Source organism: Cucumis melo, chromosome 9 (genome assembly GCF_025177605.1).
Source record: "Cucumis melo cultivar AY chromosome 9, USDA_Cmelo_AY_1.0, whole genome shotgun sequence".
Taxonomy (NCBI): Eukaryota; Viridiplantae; Streptophyta; class Magnoliopsida; order Cucurbitales; family Cucurbitaceae; genus Cucumis; species Cucumis melo.
Window position 1 is genome coordinate 19939846 of NC_066865.1, and position 22675 is coordinate 19962520.

The 22675-nt window shown below is 39.1% G+C and overlaps 1 protein-coding gene across 5 annotated transcripts in view; it reads right to left on the bottom strand.

The window, feature by feature from the left end:
- Positions 1 to 22136, bottom strand: part of LOC103502093 (uncharacterized) — a 28545-nt gene extending 6409 nt beyond the window's left edge. The window contains exons 1-4 of one of the 5 annotated variants that reach the window (XR_007823801.1): positions 7447 to 10817; positions 7000 to 7170; positions 6239 to 6376; positions 5301 to 5363 (exon numbers count right to left, since the gene is read on the bottom strand). Coding sequence is in view for 2 of the 5 variants with exons in the window: in XM_051090442.1 (XP_050946399.1) it covers positions 11173 to 12096 (924 nt within the window). In the remaining 3 variants the exon portion in view is untranslated. The other 4 variants (XM_051090442.1, XR_007823802.1, XR_007823803.1 and 1 more) reach the window with 4 other exon arrangements.
- Positions 22137 to 22675: the final 539 nt, after the last annotated feature.

Sequence of the window (22675 nt, forward strand, 5' to 3'; positions counted from 1 at the left end):
GGCTAAGATATTTTATGGGCAAAGACTATTCCCCGATCTACAAAAGGTCTTTTAGGACAAAAACACAGAGAGAAGTGAAAAACACTAGCAAAGTAATCTGCAAGTTGCACATAGTAATTATAGAAGTAGATTGGTGTTAAGTTCCAATAAAAGCTCTAAACAATAGCCACACAAAAAGCATTCAAAACAGTTTATAAAAGAAACAAAAATATTAATACAACACACAGTTGGATGAATGCATTAGAATTGTTTGCGTTTGAAAGAAGGAGATGCAACAACTTACATACTCTCTTTCTCCATGGTGTTCGAAGCACTTTGTGAGGATTTATGAGCAACAAATTTGCAGTTAACGTCAGAAATCCACAAACACTCCAAAGAGTGATATTGTTCCAATATAAAATAACAAAGTGGTCAAGAATTAAGGAGTTATATAACCAAGTCTTAGCCATACCTAGGCAAGAACTTGGAGTCTTTGACTTGATTAAAGTCTCAAGTTTCAATATTCAGGAAGCTTAATACAAAAAATTCTTGATGTTGTGGTCAAATTTTGTGATGGGTGCAGGTGTCTCGAAGAGCTTGGAATCAATTACTAAACACTACTCACCATCGCTTCATTTATAATCTATTAAGATATAGTAGCAAACAAGTTTGCTCCTGTGACTAAGTGATCTCCAAGAGGATACTAACATTAACAAAAATATAGACTAGTCATTTCATCAACTTGATGGGGAGAAAGAAGAAACGTTCTTACTAGACTTTATGGATGAATTTTACAAATCTCCCACCAAGGTTCAGAGATGAGTTTCAATTAAAAAAACAAGGGTACTTCACCTGAAAGATTCTCTAGATAACCTAATAGAACAACCTAATTTTTTCTTTGGCAAATACCAAATTCATTCTTCATCTGGATTACAATGAACTGGAGAAGATCGTGCCATGCTCCTCAAACATGGATCAGAAAGCTAGACTTTTAATTCGTAAAGAATTTCCCATATCCTTCTTACAATCTACGCTGATTGGACATTAATATTCATAAAATGAGAAGGCATCCTGCACTTTTACTTCATAAGAGGAAACTATTTTACATCATATTGAAACAATATGTCATGAAAAGATACAATAGTAGAAGCAGAGTGAACTTGTTTGTACGCAAAAAAAAAAAAAAAAAAAAAAGCAACGAGAAAAAGACAGTTATGAGTATACAACTAATGGAAAAATGGATAAATGGGAAAATGGAAATACCTAGCTTTGGCCAAGGAAAAATAGAAAAAACAACTATAGCAGCAACCAACCTAATCAATAAACCTACAAACAACAACCACTTCCATTAAGATGTTAAAACACACCATTTTCCATGAAAACAAATATACATACCTCAAAGAATCATCATTATCTCTAGCTTTCGATTTCTTCTTGCCAACTGACTCTACAAGATGAAGTATAAGAAGAAAAGGGTAACTAACATTTTATTCAAAGAAAATGACTTGCCCGGCGGTGGTGTCGAGCACAATGGTGGTCAAAGAAGAACTATTTGACGACGACAAGGTACAGGCTGGGCACGAGCGACGACAGTGGTGGGTTATACGGTGACTGGGCACGAGAGATTGCTTCTAAGGATGGTGGCAGTGGCAGCTGTGGGAAGTCTCGACAAGTATTTTGAGCAACCTATATGGTAGATTCATTGGCACTTTCTAGTTAGAATAATTTACCTTATTGGGGACAAGTCTGAATATATCCTCAAGCTACCATCTCCAGACCGATGATCAGATCTAGCAATTCAGCTGTATTCTTAAAGAATATCTGCATCATTTTGTGGACGCAAGACTAAAAGAATTGGGTTCAGCTGCTGGATGTGACCCAATTCTGTTTCAATGCTCAGACGTGTTTATCAACCGGGAGAAACCTGTTTGAGATTGTTTGTAGCAGGCAACTTGTATTACCATACCTCGGTGATCATCCATGTTTGGGGAAGAACCCCAAACTCACAACTTTATTAAGGAATGGAAACAGATGACAGACATCGCTCAAGAGCACTTAGCGAAAGCCTCGAGGTGGATGAAGAAGTGGACAGATAAAGTCTCGCCCCCTTGAGTTTTGGGCATGAGATTAGGTCCTCATTAAATTGTGACCAAAACATATTCGATTTCAAGGACAAAGACCAGCGGCTTGTCAGAAAATTTGAGGGACCAGTGGAAGTGCTTAAAAGGGCGAGGAATACATCTTATAGAGTGGCGTTGCCCACATGGATGACAATCCATCCAGTAATTCATGTGAGTAACTTAAAGCCCTTCCATCAAGATCCCAAAGACATGTAGCGCAATGTCATAGTTCGACCAACCATCGATCTCAGTCATAAAGAAGACAAAGATGTTGAAGAAATCTTAGTCGAGGGAGTAAAAAATGGCTAAAGACCCACAAGAAGGAGCCATAAGTACCTATTAAAGTGGAAGAACCTTCACATGGAAGAAACCAGTTGAGAATGAGTCGAAGACCTAGAAGCCTAAATGTAGAAGATTGAAGAGTTCAAGCTTTGTTAGTCAATAGGGACGTTAACTATTTAAGTGGGAGAAAATGTCACGAGCATGCTTGTTTAGAACATTGTTTTCCTATAAGTCGCATGCCCAGATACCCCTAAAATCACCATATCTTTATGTTTTGTACTTAGTTTAGTCTGTTGCTTTCCTTTTTATGTCGTCGACCTAGGGTGTGATGTTTCAACATTTTCATATGCAAGTCTGTCAAAGCTAAAAATGTTCAAAATGTACTATAGGGGAGATATAATAGTTAAATCCCTGACCAAGCCTTGTCGTACTCTTTGCAATCATAGCTTTCTTTGCAATTGATAGCCTTCAAAGCTTTCTTTAGTGACGTTTTCAATGAATTTCTTTCTCTTACAATTTATAAAATAATTTTCTCAAGAATGTGAAGGGAGGCTACATCTTACCGTGAGTTTGTCCGCGATTTTTGGATTTTGCACGACTGACCTATTGATTAAGTAAAATACGTGTTGTATAATCACCCGTCTTGTGTTTAAAAGGTCGTGATTGTGACACAACGTAATGCCATGTGTCACAAGCATGCTTGTCCAAGGCGTTATTTGCGCATGACCGCATGTCCGAACATCCTCAAACCACCTTATCTTTATGTTTTGTACTTAGTTTAGCCTATTGCTTTCATTTTGTTGTCGCCAACATAGGATGTGACATTTCAACATTTTCATATTCAAGCCTTATTGTACTATTTGCAATCTAAGCTTTATTTGCAACTGACAGTCTTCAATGCTTTCATTAACGATGTTTTCAATGCTTTCATTAACGATGTTTTCAATGCTTTCTTTAACGATGTTTTCAATGCTTTCTTTAACGATGTTTTCAATGCTTTCTTTAATGATGTTTTCAATGCTTTCTTTAACAATATTTTCAATGCTTTTCTTTCTCTCTCACGTTTTATAAAACCATCTCTCTCAAAATGTGAAGGGAGGCTACATAGTACCGCGAGTTTGTCCTCAACTTCTAGATTTTAGACGACTGACTTGTTCACTGAGTTAGACCAAGTGTCGCACAATCACCCGTTCTATGTTTGAAAAGTTGTGATTGTGAAAAATGGTATCAGAGCTTTGTTAGCTCCTTGGCTAAGCGAGACGCAAGTATGTCGATTTTTAAACAACTGTCGAAGTTGCAATCTGAACGGAATGATCAGAGCCATACCGAGGCTAGCTGACAACTTTTCAAGCCTCCTTGCAGTGATCTAACGATTCGGAGGGAGAAACAAAAGCAAAAAGAGAAGATGAGGGGGATACCCCTCGAATGGGTGCATTAAAACTCATATCGACAATCCAAAAGAAGGCATCTCACCAAAATGATGCTTTTGAAAATGGACTCATGTTTGTCGACGCAATCATAAACTCTAAAACCATAAAGAGCACCATGGTGGATTAAGGTGCAACTCATAACTTCATTTCTGAACAAGAAGCACGTTGGTTAGAGTTGAAAATCATGGACACAGACAAGATGAAAGGTTTGAACTTCGAAGCCTTGCAAATTTTTTGGGTATAAAAAGGGTATCTCTATAATTAGGCGAACAAAAAAGAGACGTTGATTTAGTCGTCATCCGTATGGATGACTTTGACGTAATACTTGACATGAAATTTCTCTTACAACATAAAGCCATTCCCATGACACTAGCTTAGTGTATGGTACTAACGACCCATAACACGACAGTGATCCAAGCTAAGATCAAATAAGTGAGTGGGGTGAGAATGATTTTAGCCCTAAAACTAAAAAAAGTCCTCAGTAGAGAAGAAACAACCTTCATGATAATCCCGTTGGTGGTTGAGCAAATAGAAACTTGGACTGTCCTAGTAGAGATCCAGAAAGTTCTAAATGATTATGTTGATATCAAGCCGCCTAAGCTGTTTGAGTCTTTTTTAGTGGTTCGAAGGACTCAGAAATTCAAATTCATATTTCACTTCGGACCCCTCCGAAGAAGTCAGACTGATCTTATCTAACGATAAAAGATGAAAAATGACTGATTTTGAATGATTCCTTGGAGAATTTTAAATTAAAAATATTTTAAAATATTGAAAATTTTAACTAGAAAGAGTTGAAAATTTTAAATAGAAAACAAAATGAGGCTTAATAAGAAATTTTAGATAAGTTGAAACAAGAGTACAGAAGCATCATAACAAATATGCAAACATAAAATAACATATTTAGATTTTAGTAAAAACATATTGGAGACCGATCAGGTTAAGGGAAGTAGAGGATGTAGAGGTTAGAGATTTAGATAAAGAAGAGAGAATGTGAAGATGTAAAAATTTCTAGGTTTTTTATGTGGCCTTGTTTTTTTCATGGATGAAGAATGGATTATTTATAGCCAAAAATGCTTCTTCAAATGGCTAAAAATTCAAAATGACTAGTGTCACATCCCCTCCCGGACTACCTGCTAACTTAGACCGAAAAATGGCGTGAATCCGACGAACAACGCTTTTCTTTACCTGTATCTGTCGACTCTGCTTAAAACTTTAATGTGATGAATTTGCTAATCTAGTATATAAACTATTATACATGCAACAAAACACAGCGGATCCTAGGCTAGTCAAACACATATATGAAGTGTACCTCGGAATTAACTGATTTCACGAGTAAACCTAAAGACACCTTAATCAAAATATAACCAACAAAATTTACACAACTGCAGCTCTTAAAGCTTATACAAACTGTGGAGTATCTATAACATACAAGGGTGTATATACATCATAACACAACAAACTCTATGTCCAACTCAAAACACGTACTTACAATCGATAACGGAGCTTCAGCAGACTAAGGCAGTCTATCAGGCAGCGGGAACTCGATTTCTACCTGGAAAATGGGTAAAACATTTTGGAAAGGGTGAGCTGTAAAGCTCAGTGAGTGACTCAATTTAAAATTATAAATTTAAAGATAAGAGCACGTGAAAATTTTACACATATAAATCTATTTATACAAGTCGTAAATGTAAACATGTAGTAGTAAGAATAGCTTTCTCAAATACTCAGCATGTTCGTCATTGAAATCTAGCAAGACATATGAAGTATATTGAAGCATTTTAACTAACATGACAAATCTACATTGTGTAGAGTACACCCAGTACAACAACGTTTACAAGCTGTACGATGTAGTGGAGCCCGCCCAGCACTCTCATCGTCTTTGTCGTAGTGGGGCCATTGAAATCTAGCAAGGCATATCAAGTATATCAAAGCATTTTAACTAACATGACAAATCTACGTTGTGTAGGGTACACCCAGTACAACAACGTTTACAAGCTCTACGATGTAGTGGAGCTCGCCCAGCACTCCCATCGTCTTTGTCGTAGTGAGGCTCGCCCAGCACTCACGACAGCATCGTTGTTATGGAGTACACTCAACGTCAACAATGGAATCTAACCAGTGTGCACACGGTAATCTCTAGCCTCAGGCTCAAGATCTCAGTCATGTAGTTAATTGAAAATTTAATAAATATTCTAAAAATATTAAAACATGCTTGCTTATAAATCTTACACAGAGCTCAAAGTTTACTCGGCTCTTTCGTGGAAAACTGTAGTTCTTAAAACAAAACTTCTTACTAATTCATGCTTTGCTTAAAACATGGTGGTTTAAATATTTTCCAAACATTTAATATCCACGTGCTAGCATAAATTTCATTAAGAAATCTAGTTTCCAAACGTATTCTTGAAAATAGTCATGAAATTCAAATACCTTTCATGGCTTCGGAAATAAACATTCATCGCATTCAATCATAAATAACAGTTATGGAAAATATTTCAAAATTGGTTTTGTCACTGACAGTCTTGGGCTAGATCCTTGGTCTATAAGCTCGATTTAATTCTTCTTGGCCTGCCAACAACCCAACCGAGTATTAGAACTCTTAACATTCTGGTTTTCTAAAGATATATATAACATGTCGCACTAAAGATGACGCTCACGAAAACAAAACTTAAGAAATAAAATCCTATTTCAACAACTCTCTGAAATTTCCAGATTTCTAATATAAACTTCAAATGACTATAACTTCCTCGATACTTAACCAAAATGAGTGTTCTTTATATAAAAATCTTCATTTTGAGGTCCTCTAAAACTTACCTAAAGATATGTAACTTTGATTCCCTGTGAATAAACTCAGATAACCCTCGAAACAGAACAACTTCAAGAATCGTACGCATAAGACCTCTTTAACTTGTCCCTACAATTTAACTTATTTTTAGTCGTTTTTGGTTCACGATTTCTTCATAAAAGTTGTAGAAAATTGAATAAGATTTCCAATCATACTAAATAGAGATCCTAACTCTACCGGTACACTCTGAAATACAAGAAAAACCAGAGACCTCCTGATTTTGCGTGAAAACCAACTGCCCTATTTTCTTTATCAAGAAGCACCCAATGAATATCAGAATTTGCTCCAACTTTCTTCATAAAATTTGTTTGAAAATGAGTTAAATTTCAATAAATGTAAGCCTCACCTCTTAATTCCTTTTGAAGAGTTCAAACCGAATTAAAAACCAATGATGTGCAGAATGAACCAAGATTCAGCCATGGATACACTTTGCTTGAGTTCTCCTTCTCTTGTTCAACCTCAAAATTCTAGTAAAATTCCTCTTCTTCTTCCTTTCAAACTCTCTCTTAAATGTTCTCTGTAAATTGAAGAAGGAAAAATGGAAGATGGATGAGAACTTTTTCTTCAAAAAGTTTGGCGGTGAAGGGAAGAGAAGAAGAAGAAAAGAAAAAAAAAAAGAAATTTTCTTCTCTTTTTGTTCCTTTTATCCTTTCTTTTCTTTATTTTACTTAATAAAACCATTAAATATATAAATATATATATATTTACACTTAGTATCCTTTTTCTTTTTTTTTTCTTTTTTTTTTCCACATTTAAAGAAATTAAACAAGAAAATATCGGGTTTACAACTTACCTTCCCCTTAGAAAATTTCGTCCTCGAAATTTAGAATGTCCTTAACTAAAAAGTATCGGGTATCTCTTCTTCATCTGATCTTCTGGTTCCCAAGTTGCCTCCTCCACTCCATTAAGTTTTCACAAAACCTTTATGAGTGGAATTGTTTTGTTTCTCAAAACTTGTTCCTTTCTGTCCAGAATCTGAACTGGTTCTTCAACATAACTCAAATCTTTTTTTAATTCAACTGGTTGCTCTTGCAACACATGTGATGGATCTGGTATATATTTTCTTAACATGGATACATGGAAAACATCATGTATTCGTGCAAGTTCTATTGGCAGCTCAAGTCTATACGCTGCTGGTCCCACTCGTTCCGTTATCTGATATGGCCCAATACTAGGACTTAACTTACCTTTTCTTTCGAAACGAATAATTTCAAGAAAACTTGATCTCCAACTTGGAATTCTAGGTTTCTTTGTCGCTTATCCGCATAACTTTTCTACAGATCTTGGGCTATCCTCAGATTTTCTCTGATCAACTTAATATTATTTGTCGTAATTTGAACCAACTAACTTCCGCTCTCCCACTTCATTCCAACCCATAGGAGTTCTGCATGGTCTCTTATATAAGGCCTCATATGGTGCCATACTGATACTAGACTGATATCTATTATTATAAGAAAACTCCATAAGTGGCAAGTGAGTATCCCAACTTCCTTTAAGTTGAATGACACATGCTCTCAACATGTCCCTTAAAGTTTGGATGGTCCTCTCGGACTAGCCATCTGTTTGGGGCAAAAGGATGTACTAAACTTTAGCCCTGTTCCCATTGCTTTCTGTAAACTAGGCCAAAATTTAGAAGTAAACCTCGGATCCCTATCTGAAACTATGGACACTGGTACTCCATACTGACTCACAATCTTATCGACATATAATCTAGCTAGTTGGTCTAACATAGATGTCGCTTTAACCAGTATAAATCGTGTCGTCTTGGTGAGTCTGTCGACTATTACCCATATACCATCATGTCCACTGGATGTACGAGGTAATCCAAACAGACAATCCATAGTAATATGCTCCCATTTCCACTCTGGCACTGGCAAAGGATTAAGAAATCCTCATGGCCTCTGTCTTACTGGTTTAACCTGTTGACAAATCAAACATCTATCAACATATTCAGCTATCTCTTGCTTCATTCTAGGCCACCAATAAGTCTTCTTTAAAGTTCTGTAATCTTGGTGCTACCTAGATGCATAGCGGAAGCTGAACTGTGAGCTTCTTCTAGAATAGCATTCTTAAGCTCACTGATATTCGGAACACATAATCTTCCCTGTTTAACAATGGCTCTATCTATTCTCAGCTCAAACTCCACCTTTAAGCCTTTCTTGGATTTCCCAAGCTTCTTCTGTAAATTACTATGCTCTGACTATCTTCTTACAATCTCAATTACTAGAGAAGACCGAACCTGAAATTGAGCTAAGAGACTTCCTGAATCCTTTGTAGTTACTACTGCCTTGGAACCTCTTAACTCATTCAACAAAGCTACTCGAATACCACACAAGGCACTTTTCGGAAGTCTTGACTTCCTACTTAATGCATCTGCTACTACGTTAGCTTACCTGGATGATACTCTATAGTACAATCATAATCTTTAATCAGTTCTAACCATCGCCTTTGTCTCAGATTTAGCTCTTTCTGATCAAAAATATACTTCAGCCTCTTATGATCTGTGAAAATATGGCACTTTTCCCCGAACAAATAGTGTCTCCAGATTTTTAATGCTAAAACAACTGCTGCTAGCTCAAGATCATGGGTAGGGTAATTACACTCATGCTCCTTCAACTGCCTTAAAGCATAAGCTATTACATTCCCATCTTGCATAAGCACACAACCTAATCCTAGCCTTGAAGCGTCACAATAAATCACATAGTCCTTCCCTGTTACAAGAAGTGCCAGAATAGGTGTTATGACTAGTCTTTTCTTCAATTCCTGAAAACTTTGCTCGCATTTATCTGACCACTCAAAATTAGCATTCTTCCTTGTCAAAGCGGTCAAAGGCAATGCCAATTGTGAGAAATCCTCAATAAAACGCCTATAGTATCCTGCCTAACCCAGGAAACTACGTACTTCTGTCGCACTAGTTGGTCTTTCCCAATTGACAACCGCTTCCACTTTTTGTGGATCGACACTAACTCCTTTTGCTGAAACTACATACTCTAAAAATACTACATGTTCCAACCAAAACTCACATTTGCTGAACTTAGCGTACAATTGTTTATCACGTAGAGTCTGTAGAACAATCCTCAGATGTTCCTCACGGGATTCTCTGTCAATCGAGTAAACTAATATATCATCAACGAACACGGTCATAAAATGATCTAAATACTGATGGAAGATCCTGTTCATGAGATCCATGAAAACTGCTGGCGCATTCGTTAAACCGAATGGCATAACTCGAAACTCATAATGCTCATACCTCGTTCTGAATGCTGTCTTAGCAATATCTGATTCTCTAACCTTCAACTGGTGGTATCCTGACCTTAAGTCAATCTTAGAGAACAATGCTGCTCCCCTTAGTTGATCAAATAAGTCATCTATGCGTGGTAAAGGATACTTGTTACGTATTGTAACCTTGTTTAACAATCTATAGTCAATACATAATCTGAGGGTACCATTTTTCTTTTTTCATAAATAGCACTGGTGCTCCCCAAGATGATACACTAGGCCTGATGTATCCCTTGTCAACTAGTTCTTGTAACTGATTCTTCAATTCTTTAAGCTCGCTTGGAGCCATTCTATACGGTGTCTGTGAAATAGGTGTTGTTCCTGGTAATAATTCAATGGTGAACTCAATCTCTCTATCTGGTGGCAAACCTGACAAATCATCTGGAAATACATCAAGAAACTCTTTCACCACATGAACATCTTCTGGCTTCAACTTTTCTCTTTGCACTACTATGATGTGTGCAAGAAACCCTGTGCAACCCTTTTTCAGCAATTTCTCAGCTTTCAAAACTGAGATTAAACTTCTAGAAACGACATTCCTCATACCTCTAAAAACCACTTCAGCAAAGCCTGATTTTCTGAAAACCACTTCCTTCCTATGGCAATCCATAGATGCATAGTGAGCAAATAAGAAATCCATTCCCAAAATTACATCTAACCTCTGCAACTCTAGTGGTAGCAAGTCCACTAGTAGACTGATACCTTCTACTAAAATTTCACAATTACGCAACACCTTATTAACAAGTAAAACGTCACCAACTGGAGTGTATATAGCTAACCCCTAAACAAAGGTTCTAGCATCCTATTCAGCTTAGTCAGAAATATACTAGAAACAAAGGAATGCGTAGCACCTGGATCAAATAAAACATCTGTAGGTACATTACAAATAAGAATCGTACCAGTAATAATGTCTGGTGCATCCTTCGTTTCTTGTTGAGTCATAGCATAGACTTTTCCCTGTTGCCTAGGTCTTCCAACAACTCCCTTTTGCCTTGGACCACTGGTGCCCTCTGTTGGAACCACTGAAACTCTCGATTGTTCAACTATCTGGGACCCAACTCCCTGATCTCTCTGAACTGTCATATTCAACTATGGACAATCTTTCTTGAAATGTCCTGGCTGTCCGCACTGGTAACATACACTGGCACCCACCAAACACTGACCTCGATGGTTCCTGCCACAACTCATGCATGGTGTTCGCTGACTATAATAGCAACGGACTCCTAACCTGGTTGTGATTTTACTGTTGATCTAGTGGGTTGACTAAGTATTTTCTAGCTCTATCTCTGAAAACACTACCATAACTCACGTTCCTCGATGCTTGGCCTCTAGACCGATTCTTAAAGTCTTGATGGCTTGAAATATTTATCCCAGGCGTGAACCTCCGCTGCTTACGACCTCTAAATCCACTAGCTGTTGATGTCCCATGACTAAACTCCACTACTGATTTCTCTTCTGTTATACTCTGCTCTACACGAAGGGTAGTCTCCACTAACTGAGAAAAATTTGTCCACTTAGCAATGGTTGTAATTGGGGTACGTATTTTAAAACGCAACCCTCTTTCAAACCTTCGGCACCTGTCACTCTCAAAAGCCACAATAACGTCAGCATACCGTGAAAGCTTGGTATACTTCCTCTCATACTCAGCCACTGAAAGTGATCCTTGTTTCAGCCCCAGAAATTCATCCCTCTTGGCTTCACAGTATGTGTTGGGATAATACTTATCTTCGAATATGCCTCTAAAAGTCTGCCAATCTAAAGCACGTGCATCACTGCGCCTAGCTAATATAGATTTCCACCATCCTTCAGCCTCTTTTTGCAACAAAAATGTGGCCAATCTAACCTTTCGTTCCTCAGGAAAATTCATCACATCAAAACACTTATCAAGCATATTCAACCAGTTCTCTGCATCAGGTGGATATGTGAAACCCTCAAACACTGTAGCCCTTAACTTCTTCAGCTGTTCAATTCCGTATGCCTTTTCTGGATCACTAGGCTCTACTCTCTCTGGCCTTCCTATCTCCTGTGCAGTTCTCGCAAACTGCTCATTTTCTGCCCCACCTCGAACTCTTAGGGTACTAGATTCCCCTACAGATGGACCTTGGGTAGAACCTTGCATCCCGTCCTGATTCTGCCGGCGTCGTCTGCCAGTACGTGGTGGCATGACTCCTATAATATGTCAACACATTAGACATAATATAGATACTTAACTCAAATGCATGATACTAAATGTCTACACACATATTAATAATAATTGGACTTACTTCTACCCTTACCTAAACCATACTCCACTAGTTCCCTTTAAGCTATCTTGACTTTCAATTATTTACTTTCCAATTTCTTCTTAGAGCTAACCGCTCTACCTTAATTCCCATGTAGCAAACTGCTCTCATACCAAGTTGTCACACCCCCTCCTGGACTACCTGCTAGCTTAGATCGAAAGATGGCGTGAAGCCGATGAACAACGCTTTTCTGTACCTGTATCTATCGACTCTGCTTAAAACTTTAATGTGATGAATTTGCCAATATAGTATATAAACTATTATACATGCAACAAAACACAGTGGATCCTAGGCTAGTCAAACACATACATGAAGTGTACCTCGGAATTAACTGACTTCACGAGTAAACCTAAAGACACCTTAATTAAAATATAACCAACAAAATTTACACAACTGCAGCTCCTAAAGCTTATACAAATTGTGGAGTATCTATAACATACAAGGGTGTATATACATCATAACACAACATACTCTATGCCCAACTCAAAACGCATACTTACAATCGATAATGGAGCTTCAGCAGACTAAGGCAGTCTATCAGGCAACGGGAACTCGATCTCTACCTGGAAAATGGGTAAAACATTTTGGAAAGGGTGAGCTGTAAAGCTCAGTGAGTGACTCAGTTTAAAATTAGTAATGTCGAGCAGCTTTTGCTTCCCCGTAATAAGAGTCTTATGTAGTGTCGTAGGTCGTCTTTGAAAATTATCAAGACTGCGTAGAAGGAGTTGTCTTTCTTCTTTCTATATTATATAACCTCTTGACTCGTTCATTCCCTCAATATTCTTTGAGCCTCAATCATTGATTGTAATAGTCTTACCTACGGCAAAGAATCTCCTATGGAGCCTCCTGTGGAGTCGACTTGTTTATCCATATTAACAGCTTCTCTTCTTTGGTTCATTCCATAATTCTTCTGATATTATTTTTCATAGTCAAGTCAATCATCAAAACGTCTTTTCTTCTGAACTTATATAAATGCGCTTGGCTTCTATTCTAACCTTGGTCTAGGTGCCTTGCCATAAGTGGTCGCTTCCTTTCGCATGCGTCTGTCAACTCTTTACTCTGCCTTACCGCGTAGTCAAATAAAGCTCTAGATGAGTTGTTCTCCCTTGTTCATTGACTCCTCTTCTCTCATCTGAAATAATAGTCTTTGAACTGCTCCGGTCCCTGGTCCGGTCCGTAGTGGAATATGAATATGTCCTTATTAATGAGGATACAAAGGTTAGGACTCTGAAAGCGAAGGACTCATTCATGGAAGAGGTTCATATATATGTCCTTATCAATGAGAGTTCGAACTAGCTTAATTCCACTAAAAGCCTGTTCATTCCAGAATTCTGTAGTGCCGCGTAGAAGGCTCCTTTTGAGCAACTTCTCTTCAAAGTAATAGTCAAGTCAATCATCAAAACGTCTGAACCTGTGTCATTGAAGTCTTTTCAAATCTTTTTCATAATCTTGACTACCATCAAAACCTCCTACGGAGCATCTTTATCCCGTTTATACAAAAAAAGGCTCCACTTTGAAAGAGAAATCCCATGATTTCTACTCTTGAACTCCTCTTCTCCAATAAGAAGGAAGGTTCTCTTGCTAGGGGCTTTCTTCCATATTCTATTCCGCGATTGAAGGAGGCGCAGTAGGCACTGGCACTGTGCCTTTAGGTTTGCGCTCTTGCTTTAGTTCTTTCTCTTTAAGAAGTTGTAGTTCTTGTTGATGTAGTGGATGTCAGAACTAGCGCTTATTTATAAGCAATTATGCAAAATATGGTATATGAACAATCAATGAATAAGGGGGCTGGATTCCATACCAGGATTCAGGTTTCACTTCCAAGAACAGAGAGCTCCCCAACCGACCATGACCAACACGAACCTTAAGAGGAGGAAGCAGAGCAGGATCCTTCCTCTCATTTCGAAAGAGAAATCCCAGAACCATTCACGACACGGGAGGTTAGCATACAAGAATTTCAAGAAAACTTCCTTGCATGAGAAAGATCTCATTAAACGGATCTAACTTCAAGACCGAACTCAAAGATATTGACGTCTTTGCTGTGTCTAACCTTCCTCAACGAAGAATGAAAGAGAGTAGGGGGTATAGTTCCGTTCGCTAACACTGAGAAGAATTACCTATTCAGACCTTGATTATCGGTCAAGCTTTTTTGACCTTTAGTCGCACCTTTTAGACCTCGTATTCTCTCTTTCTAGAGGTCGGATAGGAGGCATCTTCTCTCTCATTCCCCTACTTATTTGATGATGCAGGCGACGTCCGACCCAATGTATAGGCCTTCTTACTGACATCGAAAAGATCTAATACACAAGGTTATGAATCAGTCTCGCAGTCTTAATCTACTTCAGTCCTATTCTACGAAGGAGAGAATTCTTCTAGATTTCCTTAGCCTCTTCCGGAACCTATGAAACTGGTAAGAAGGTTGCTTTTTCTCCTTTGAGTTCCATCTTTTCTACATCTACATTATAAAAAGAAAGCTAACGGAAAAGGCAAGATTCTTTGCGCCTTCGGAGGGGAAGAAGAAAATCAGACTGCTCCTACGGAGCTCAAGCGGTCGATCTATCTCTTTCGGAAGAGGTTACAGATGAGATTACCTAGCCCCTCAAGCAGAAGATAGATGAATAGGATCGAAAGATTAGGACCAGATCCAGGCATCAGAAGTACTTTTTCTTTCATTATAGTCTCAAATGAATAAAGAAGTAGGCAACCCATACAACTACTTATTCTATAGGAAAAGGCAGATCAGTAGGGTATCAGCTCTAAGGTGGCCCGAGGTGATGTGTGCTAGGATCAGAGCTGTTATGGTATGATATATCCGAGAATCAGTCTAAGACTGTATTCTACGAAGAAAGATTCCCAATCAATGGAAGTTGGAGAACTAACTACTCATCCCACGGAGCGAAATGGACCCAATTTAGAGGACCAAAGATCTCAGGCTAAGGCCCTGGGGACATGTCCCCATCCTCTGGATTAATAGACTTCATTCCCATTTTTGAAAATCGACAATCTCTTTCATTCTTGAAGTCCCCAGACTGAGTCCGCTCGAGCTACCCGCTGAGGAGATTCTTTCTCTCCTTCTTGATAAGAACTGGTGGGATAGCAAGAAGAATCCTGAATGAGACGAGAGCCCTTGAGTTGAAGTCCACTAGAGGGTAAGCATATAGGATTCGGACGTGGAGCCTTGAGATCGTGAGAAATCGGATCAGGGTGAGGAGAAATCTGGGAAAGGGAATGAGAGAATGAGCACAGGAAGTAGCCAAGGTTGCGGATATTGCCTGGTATTGAAGTAGGGTCAGTGGCCAGAACCCTTGGTCTCGCTTTTCTGAAAAGATTCTCAATATTCTATGAAGGAGTAGGATGGGGTCATGGATTCAAGCCATAGCAGAACCTAGTTCGGATGCAAGAAAAGAAGGACGCAACCTCGCCACCCCCCATGAATACTAAGAATCTATAGCAATTCTCAAGAATGAAGATAGATATCATTCCCGTAAAGATGATAGGAGAGAGAGGACTGAGGATAGAAGAAAGAAGATCAGAATTCGAAGAATCAGATTTCAAAGGCCTGAACCTCATAAATAGATATGAGATCAAACCTCATGAGCCTTTCATTCATCAGACTTGGAGGTTTAGGAGTTCGTTCAACTTATAAATCAGTCTTCAGGATCGAGACTGAGGAGGCCTCAACCGATGGGCCTTGGAATTGGCTTGATAGAGGTTTCAGGTTCAGGGAGGGTAGCCAAAGCAACCTAGCTGGGGAATTGATCTTTACTGAGTTGACGAGGTTAGCCCTAGCCTCAAGAGCGAACTCATAGGGGTCCGTCTTTCGTATATTCATCATAATAGAATAAGAAGAAATAGGTCGATCTTTCTCAGTCCCAGTGGGAACTCGACCCCTTTTGTAATAGTCTTAGAAATCATAAAAATATGGGGAGTGATTAATCAGAATTTTTGAATATCGTCAGAGAGTTCCCACCTTCTTTGATCAAAGAAAGTGGACGCCTAGCTCTCCACCAATAGTGGACTGCGGTCCCGGAGATGCAGCCTCCTATCAACTGATCTCAAAATCGCTTCGTCAAAGTATGGTGTAGACGACTGACTGAACTATTGAATATGTATCGAAAGTTCTCATTCTTAATTCAGTCAGAATTCCTAGTCAGATTGATAATAGAATTTCCTTATCATCAAAATGGGGTGATTTCATGGGGGTAATGAATTTTTTCTTGGTAGAAGTTCTTCTCCTATCCTCATCCTCAGTCCCCAGGTTAAAAGAAAGGTGATGAGTTCACTGGTCCTAGAAAATTCAGACTGTGATTTGACTCGATTTGAGACTGAGGTGCAAAATTCACATTCCATTCTTTCATGAATGAAGGTCAGACATCAATTATGCTTCCGATTCTTGTTATGCTTACTCTCTGGAACTCTGCTATTCTTCTTCCTCTCCCTCAATTAGGGAAAGAGCTTTTTTTCTTGTTCAAGAGGCGCGTATGATAACCTCTTACTCAACTGGGAATTCCTTGGCCCTCTACTACCGCTCCTTGGTCTTCCTCGGAATTTCAGTCAAAGCCTTTCGGTCCTTCTCTCCCAAATTTGACTCTGGATGGAACTCATTCCACTTTAATTCTCAGAAGAGAGGCATTTCTTCCAATCATAGATAGATAGTTCGGGCTTTGCTCCATATCATCCTCGTATGCCTAATCTTCTGATTCAATACCAGTTCCTCTCGGTGACACTTCCTTTTCTGTCATCAGTCTCAAAAAGACATATATATAAGGAATTTGACAACAACATCGATCATCGATCAGTCTCATTGATAAGGACATATGAACTTTTCTTCTCTCTTTCTTTTTTCTCAAATTCTTCTTAGTCCGAAGGACTTGTTTTCTCTTCTTATCTTCTCAACTCCTAACCGCTCCTTTGATTTTAAGTCAAGTTGCTTCGGACCTTTCAGTCTCGCCTCAACCTTTGTAATAGATTTCATAGTCCGGAGGACGCCTCGACCTTTGTTCTCAGTCCAAAGGAGTCAGAAACATTAGACATATGTGGTTACATTAATCAAAATATATATGATTCATAGTCCGGAGGATGCCTCAACCTTTGTTCATTAATTTAGTCTTTCACGATACCCCTTTCTCTTATGGAGCCTTGTTCATTGATTGTTCAAAGAGTGGAATCATTGATTTGTTCTTAGATATCTATCTCCTAATCCTCTCGAAATTGCAGTCATTTTGATTCAACTTCGGTCGATCCCATTCTATCATAGGGAAAGCAACTCCTCGATCATTCTTTGACCCTTCGCTCTGACGATTTGATGAATGAAATTCAAGAAGAACGAAAGACAGACCCAACCTGAATGAATGTCTTTTTCATCTGAAAATGGATCAGGTTTCGCTACGGGGCTAGATGCCACTAAATTCTGATCACAAGCGGAGGCAAGCCGAGACCAAAGGTTGGGAACCCCACCGAAGCCCACCCCGTACCGCTCCGTGGGTAGATTCTTTCGTTTATGATAAATGAGGGAAATGCGAGAAAGGAAAAGCTATTTCTTCTTTCTACTGAAATGTAAATTTCTCAGTAGTAACGAGGTAAGAGGCAGCAGCGTCATCGCTTTCACGAGACCGAGTTGCCGTAGTGAGATGGGCCATTGGGTTAGGAGTAGGATTCTTCAAAAAGAAGGGTTAAAGAACAGTTAGCCCCAGAGAAGCGGAAGCCTCAGTCAGAGTCTATGGCTGTGGAAGTAGTAGTTCCTGAAAAGGTTTCAAAAGTTTGTTGTAAGAGCTTTAGTTGCTTTAGTAATTGCAGCTGTCAACCCCTCAAATTCGCAAATTCTTTGCGCCTTTATTCATTGATAAGAGTCGATCTTCTTCTTCACGTCCGGAGGAGAGGCTCCGTAGGAGTTGAAAACCCTATCCAAGAAGATTGAAGTTGACATAATATCTAAGATTCGAGCAATCCGAATGGAATCAAATCCAAGTACAAAGAGTGAAAGGATCAATGAAATATGATTGATCTCAAAAGTAATAATCTAAGTAGATAAGACGCGATCATTCTTTGAACCTAGGCACCTCTTTTATCCATAGATTAATATGGATATAAACAAGTCCTTCAGACCAAAGAAAAGAATAGGCATATTGACAAAGTAATAGGTTGAATAGTCCTTCGGCTCATGAATATGGATAAAGAAGTCCTCCTAAAGAAATAGGATGTATAGTCCTTCGAACGAATAGTGGAATGAGACTCGTCCTCCGCCGTCGTGAATATGGATGAATGAGTCCTTCGGACGGGGGTACAGTCCTTCCCCAAAACAAAGTCAAAGAAGATTGAGAAGGTTCCATAAGACAGAAATCAAGCTTTAGATGAGTTGAAAAAGAAGATTTCAAAAGAATGATCGAGGACTTGTTTACAATTCAATAAAAGAAGTGGCCAGAAAGCAAGGCATAGAAAGGGAAAGGAAACTTGCTAACTCTTTTGAGTTTGGAGACTTGTCTCTTATTTTTTCCCATAGGGTTCCTCTTGTGGAAAAGCTCAAGGCCATCAAGAATTTTCTTTGTCAAATAGTTTGCTCGTATCAAAGCGATTTTCACGGAGAAATAGGCAGAAGTGTGGGGAGGGCATATACCACTTTGGACTTTTTCGTGAGAAAGAGAAGTTTCATCGGGGAGATTCCAAATTCTATAGGCGAAAGGATTCTTTCCTACCTTCAAAAGCATAACTTCCCAGGCTATGTTATATCTGTGACTTCGTACCAGTTAGACTGAGTACTGAATTATCTAAAGCAATGAGTCCCATCAAAATGAAACTCTTTTTCTTTTAGTAGGTTTAATGTTTGGTCTTGCTATTTAGTACTACCAGCTTGCATTCGATGCCATCGTCTGTACTTAGCATGCCTCCTTCAATCCTAATAAGGAGGAAAGGCAGAAATGCCACAGCTTCCTTTCAAGATTCCAATCGTGACATTGGTAATCCCGCATCTCAGAATCCTTGCTTTCGATCTGGAGAGTGAAGTAAATAAGAAGGTTCCCCTCGCTATCTTGTTTACAAATTTCTTTTTTTTTTCTCTCTTTTCATGATGTCAAAAATACTAACTTTTCCGTGTGGTGCCCGACGCATCATCTACTTTAGTTCTCACTTTTGAGGCTGCTACCACAGCTTTTGCCTCCGTTTTTCACGCTTTTGTTCGAGGAAGGCCGCTGGAACTTGCTGATTGAGCAGATTTAGTTGCTTCAGCTTCAAAGCCTGAGATTTCCCTTGATGCAGCTTTTTAGCCATCCCTTCCCATCCGAAATAGTCCCAAAGACAAGATCTTAGATAGCAAGAGGAGATTATCAAAGGAAGAAGAATGAAATCCTCTTATGTTCAAAATCTCTAAGAATCAGAATAAGTCTTATTCTTTGTCGGTCCGAAGGACAAGTTAATATGGATTTCACAAATTCTTTGATCCTTTAAGCCTTTTTTAAGGATCAGTTTTTATTTAATGAGCTTCTCGCAAATTCTTTCCACCTCTCCTTCTTAGTCGACTTTCTTCGCATCGACCCTTATCATTTTGAGTCGAGTTATTTCTAACTATAAGAGCTCCTTCTTATATTATCATTCAGTCCTTTCGCCTCAAATTCTTCGATCATTCTTCTCACCTCTATTTTGAGTCGAGTTATTTCATAATGCACTCCTTCTTTTATTTTCATTCAGTCCTTTCGCCTCAAATTCTTCGATCCTTCTTCTCACCTTTTATTTTGAGTCGAGTTATTTCATAATTCACTCCTTTGAATTTGAGGATAAGGACTTCACTTCGCCCCTCTCCTTCCTAACCTCAGTCGAGTGGCTTCGCCCCTCTCCTCTATTTTCAGTCGAGTTATTTTATAACCTCCTCCGCCTTGAATTTAGTGAAAGGTTAGGTCGACGGCCTTTCATTCATTCCCGATCGGTCTATAATTCAGCATCCGACACAGCAAGAACAATAGATATCCATCTTTCATATTCAAATCAGTGGAATTCACAAGTCCGACGTAAGTCCTTATCAATGAGAGGCTCAAAGAATTTGAGAAGCGATTGAAAGGAGTCCAAGATTCAAGCCGCTCCTCTTTATTATTTCATAATCAGATAGAATATAGAAGAATAATATAATCAGTCCTTTATGAATCTTGGCTCGCTGCGAACGAAAGAGGATAAGATTTCAAGGCTTTATCAAGCTGAGCTTAGGCGTACTAAGCTTTATAGTCTTTATCGTCTATGCTTAGGCCTTGAAATACTAATAGGATTTCCTCATCGTTGCTCTTCATTCTTAATGAAATATAAGAAGTTATAAAGCTCTTCAAGCTCTGATATTCAATTCATTAAAGATGCTCCGCACTTGCACTCCTATTCCCGATCTGTGGTAGTTTAATTTCGCATAGGATAGAGTAGTCTTGATAAAAGAGAAAAAGAGCATGAAAATCTTGAATTCAGCCTTGCACTCCCACGAAAGTCAGAATTCCTTTCATAAAGGGGTGCAAATATCTTTCTATAATAAGTAGTTGATAAGAGCGGCCAATCATCAAGAGCTGGAGTATGATGTTAAGACTTTTCTCAGTCTTCTTTCCTCTTCTCAATCCCTTGTAAATAGTCTCTTTCATCCACGCTTTTGAATGATAAACTATTAATTACTCAACGTTTTTTAATAATGAAACTATTAATCACTTGACTATGCAAAGTCTTATGATCGGTCTTTAGGTTAGTGAATTCAATCATCACTCTTTTCGGGAGTAGGGCGAGGCCAAGGGCAGTGAATCAGAACTTTTCTTATCCATACGAGGATAGCCTGGAAACATCACTCTCTCATGCTAGATTTTCGGACCTTGCCAGGCAAGGCTTCTCATAGGCTCATCCCTAAAAATGGGAGATCGCGCATCAGTCACGGGGTTCACACCCCACCCTTCCAGCTATTTCCTTTAATTAGGGTCTTGGTTCAGTGTAGTCTTCTTCGCCTTTCAGTCTAATAGTACGCCCCCTCTTTCAGAAATTCCTACCCCTAAGTCTGATGGTGGATCGGGCCATTGTAGTGCGGAAGAAGAAGTAGAATGAAGCGTGAACCTTTACTGATAGGCTCTAGATCCTCGACCGATCTCTTTCATCCGTGGGTAGGAAGACAAGGAATTAGAGGTTGAAGAAGATGAGATCTCCACCCCTAGGATCCACCATCAAGGTAATCTTTCCAGAAGCCAGGTCATTTCACAAAGGTCATTCTCAGTTGCGGATCCCCACTACACGGGAGAGGAATGACTCGACGGAGAGGAGTGGAGTGCTTTCAGTCAGAAATAAGGCCTTGAGTTTCGAACTCATCCACGTAAATTGCGATATGGCTAGGGCCCTGGCTTCTCACTGATTTTCCTTGGATTTCTATGTCTTGACCTAAAGGTTAGGCTTTTTTCCTTGGAGATCTCCTTATCTCATTCATTCAAGAACCAGGCTAGATTTGAATGAAGAACGAGGACCCATAGCCCTTTCTTATGATTATAAGGATAAGAACGGCTCAAAGTACCTAATATCTACGACTGTGGACGATGGACGATCCCATGGCCGGACCTCTTCCATTTAGGCTTTAGTGCGATGTGAAATGAGTGATAGGCTGAATGAAAGAAATGAATACAAAGAGAAGATGATTGCACCCTCTCATCACACAATTCCCCATTTAGTCGGAATTCGAAATTCACTCTATGATCGACCGGGATGGGGTATTTGCCTTAACTCTCTATAGGCCGCTTGCACAAAAATATGAGACTTTTCCACTTCATTCTTGACCTTTATGACGAATACAAGTGCCCCTTCCCTCCTTTGAATCTGGAAGTGACCTCTCGGTCTCAGATCTTCCTTCTTCATACAGCAACACACAGAAAAAAGAGAGAAGGAAGCGCCTTATCCAGCTATTTCACTAGGGAAAGACTACTAGATGAAGAGAGAGTTCGCTCTTGGTCCCGATTCTGGTCCTATTCGAGTGATGCCTCCTTTCTCTGGACAACTTCTACTGATTTTTTCGTATCCATTTCCCCTCCTTATTTAGAAAAGATAGAATATACACTTGAAGAAAGAAGGACATCGTCTGGTCGATTAGCCTAAACCTCTTGGCCAAGCAGAGGGGTTCTTTATTGACTGCTTTCATAAAGAAAGGAATTACTACACCTTTTAGAAAACATCCCCATTTTTGGGGTCGGATGGTACGCTGACTGGTAGAATTGGATCGAAGAGCTCACTATCAAAGTTAGGCCTAGTGATAGGTTTGAATTTCTTTTTTTCTTCTCATATTCCTTTTAGAGAAGCCCACTACGCGGGCTCGGAGGGAAGCCTACCCGATTTAACCGGCCACAGAGAGGGAGAAGAAAGGAATGGGGCCTCGTGATAAGTAGAAGGTGATCATCCTTCCAAATGCCCACGTAGCGGTAATACATAAAAAAAATGTCTTAATGCTCATAAGAACTTCTCCACCATGAATGAATGATG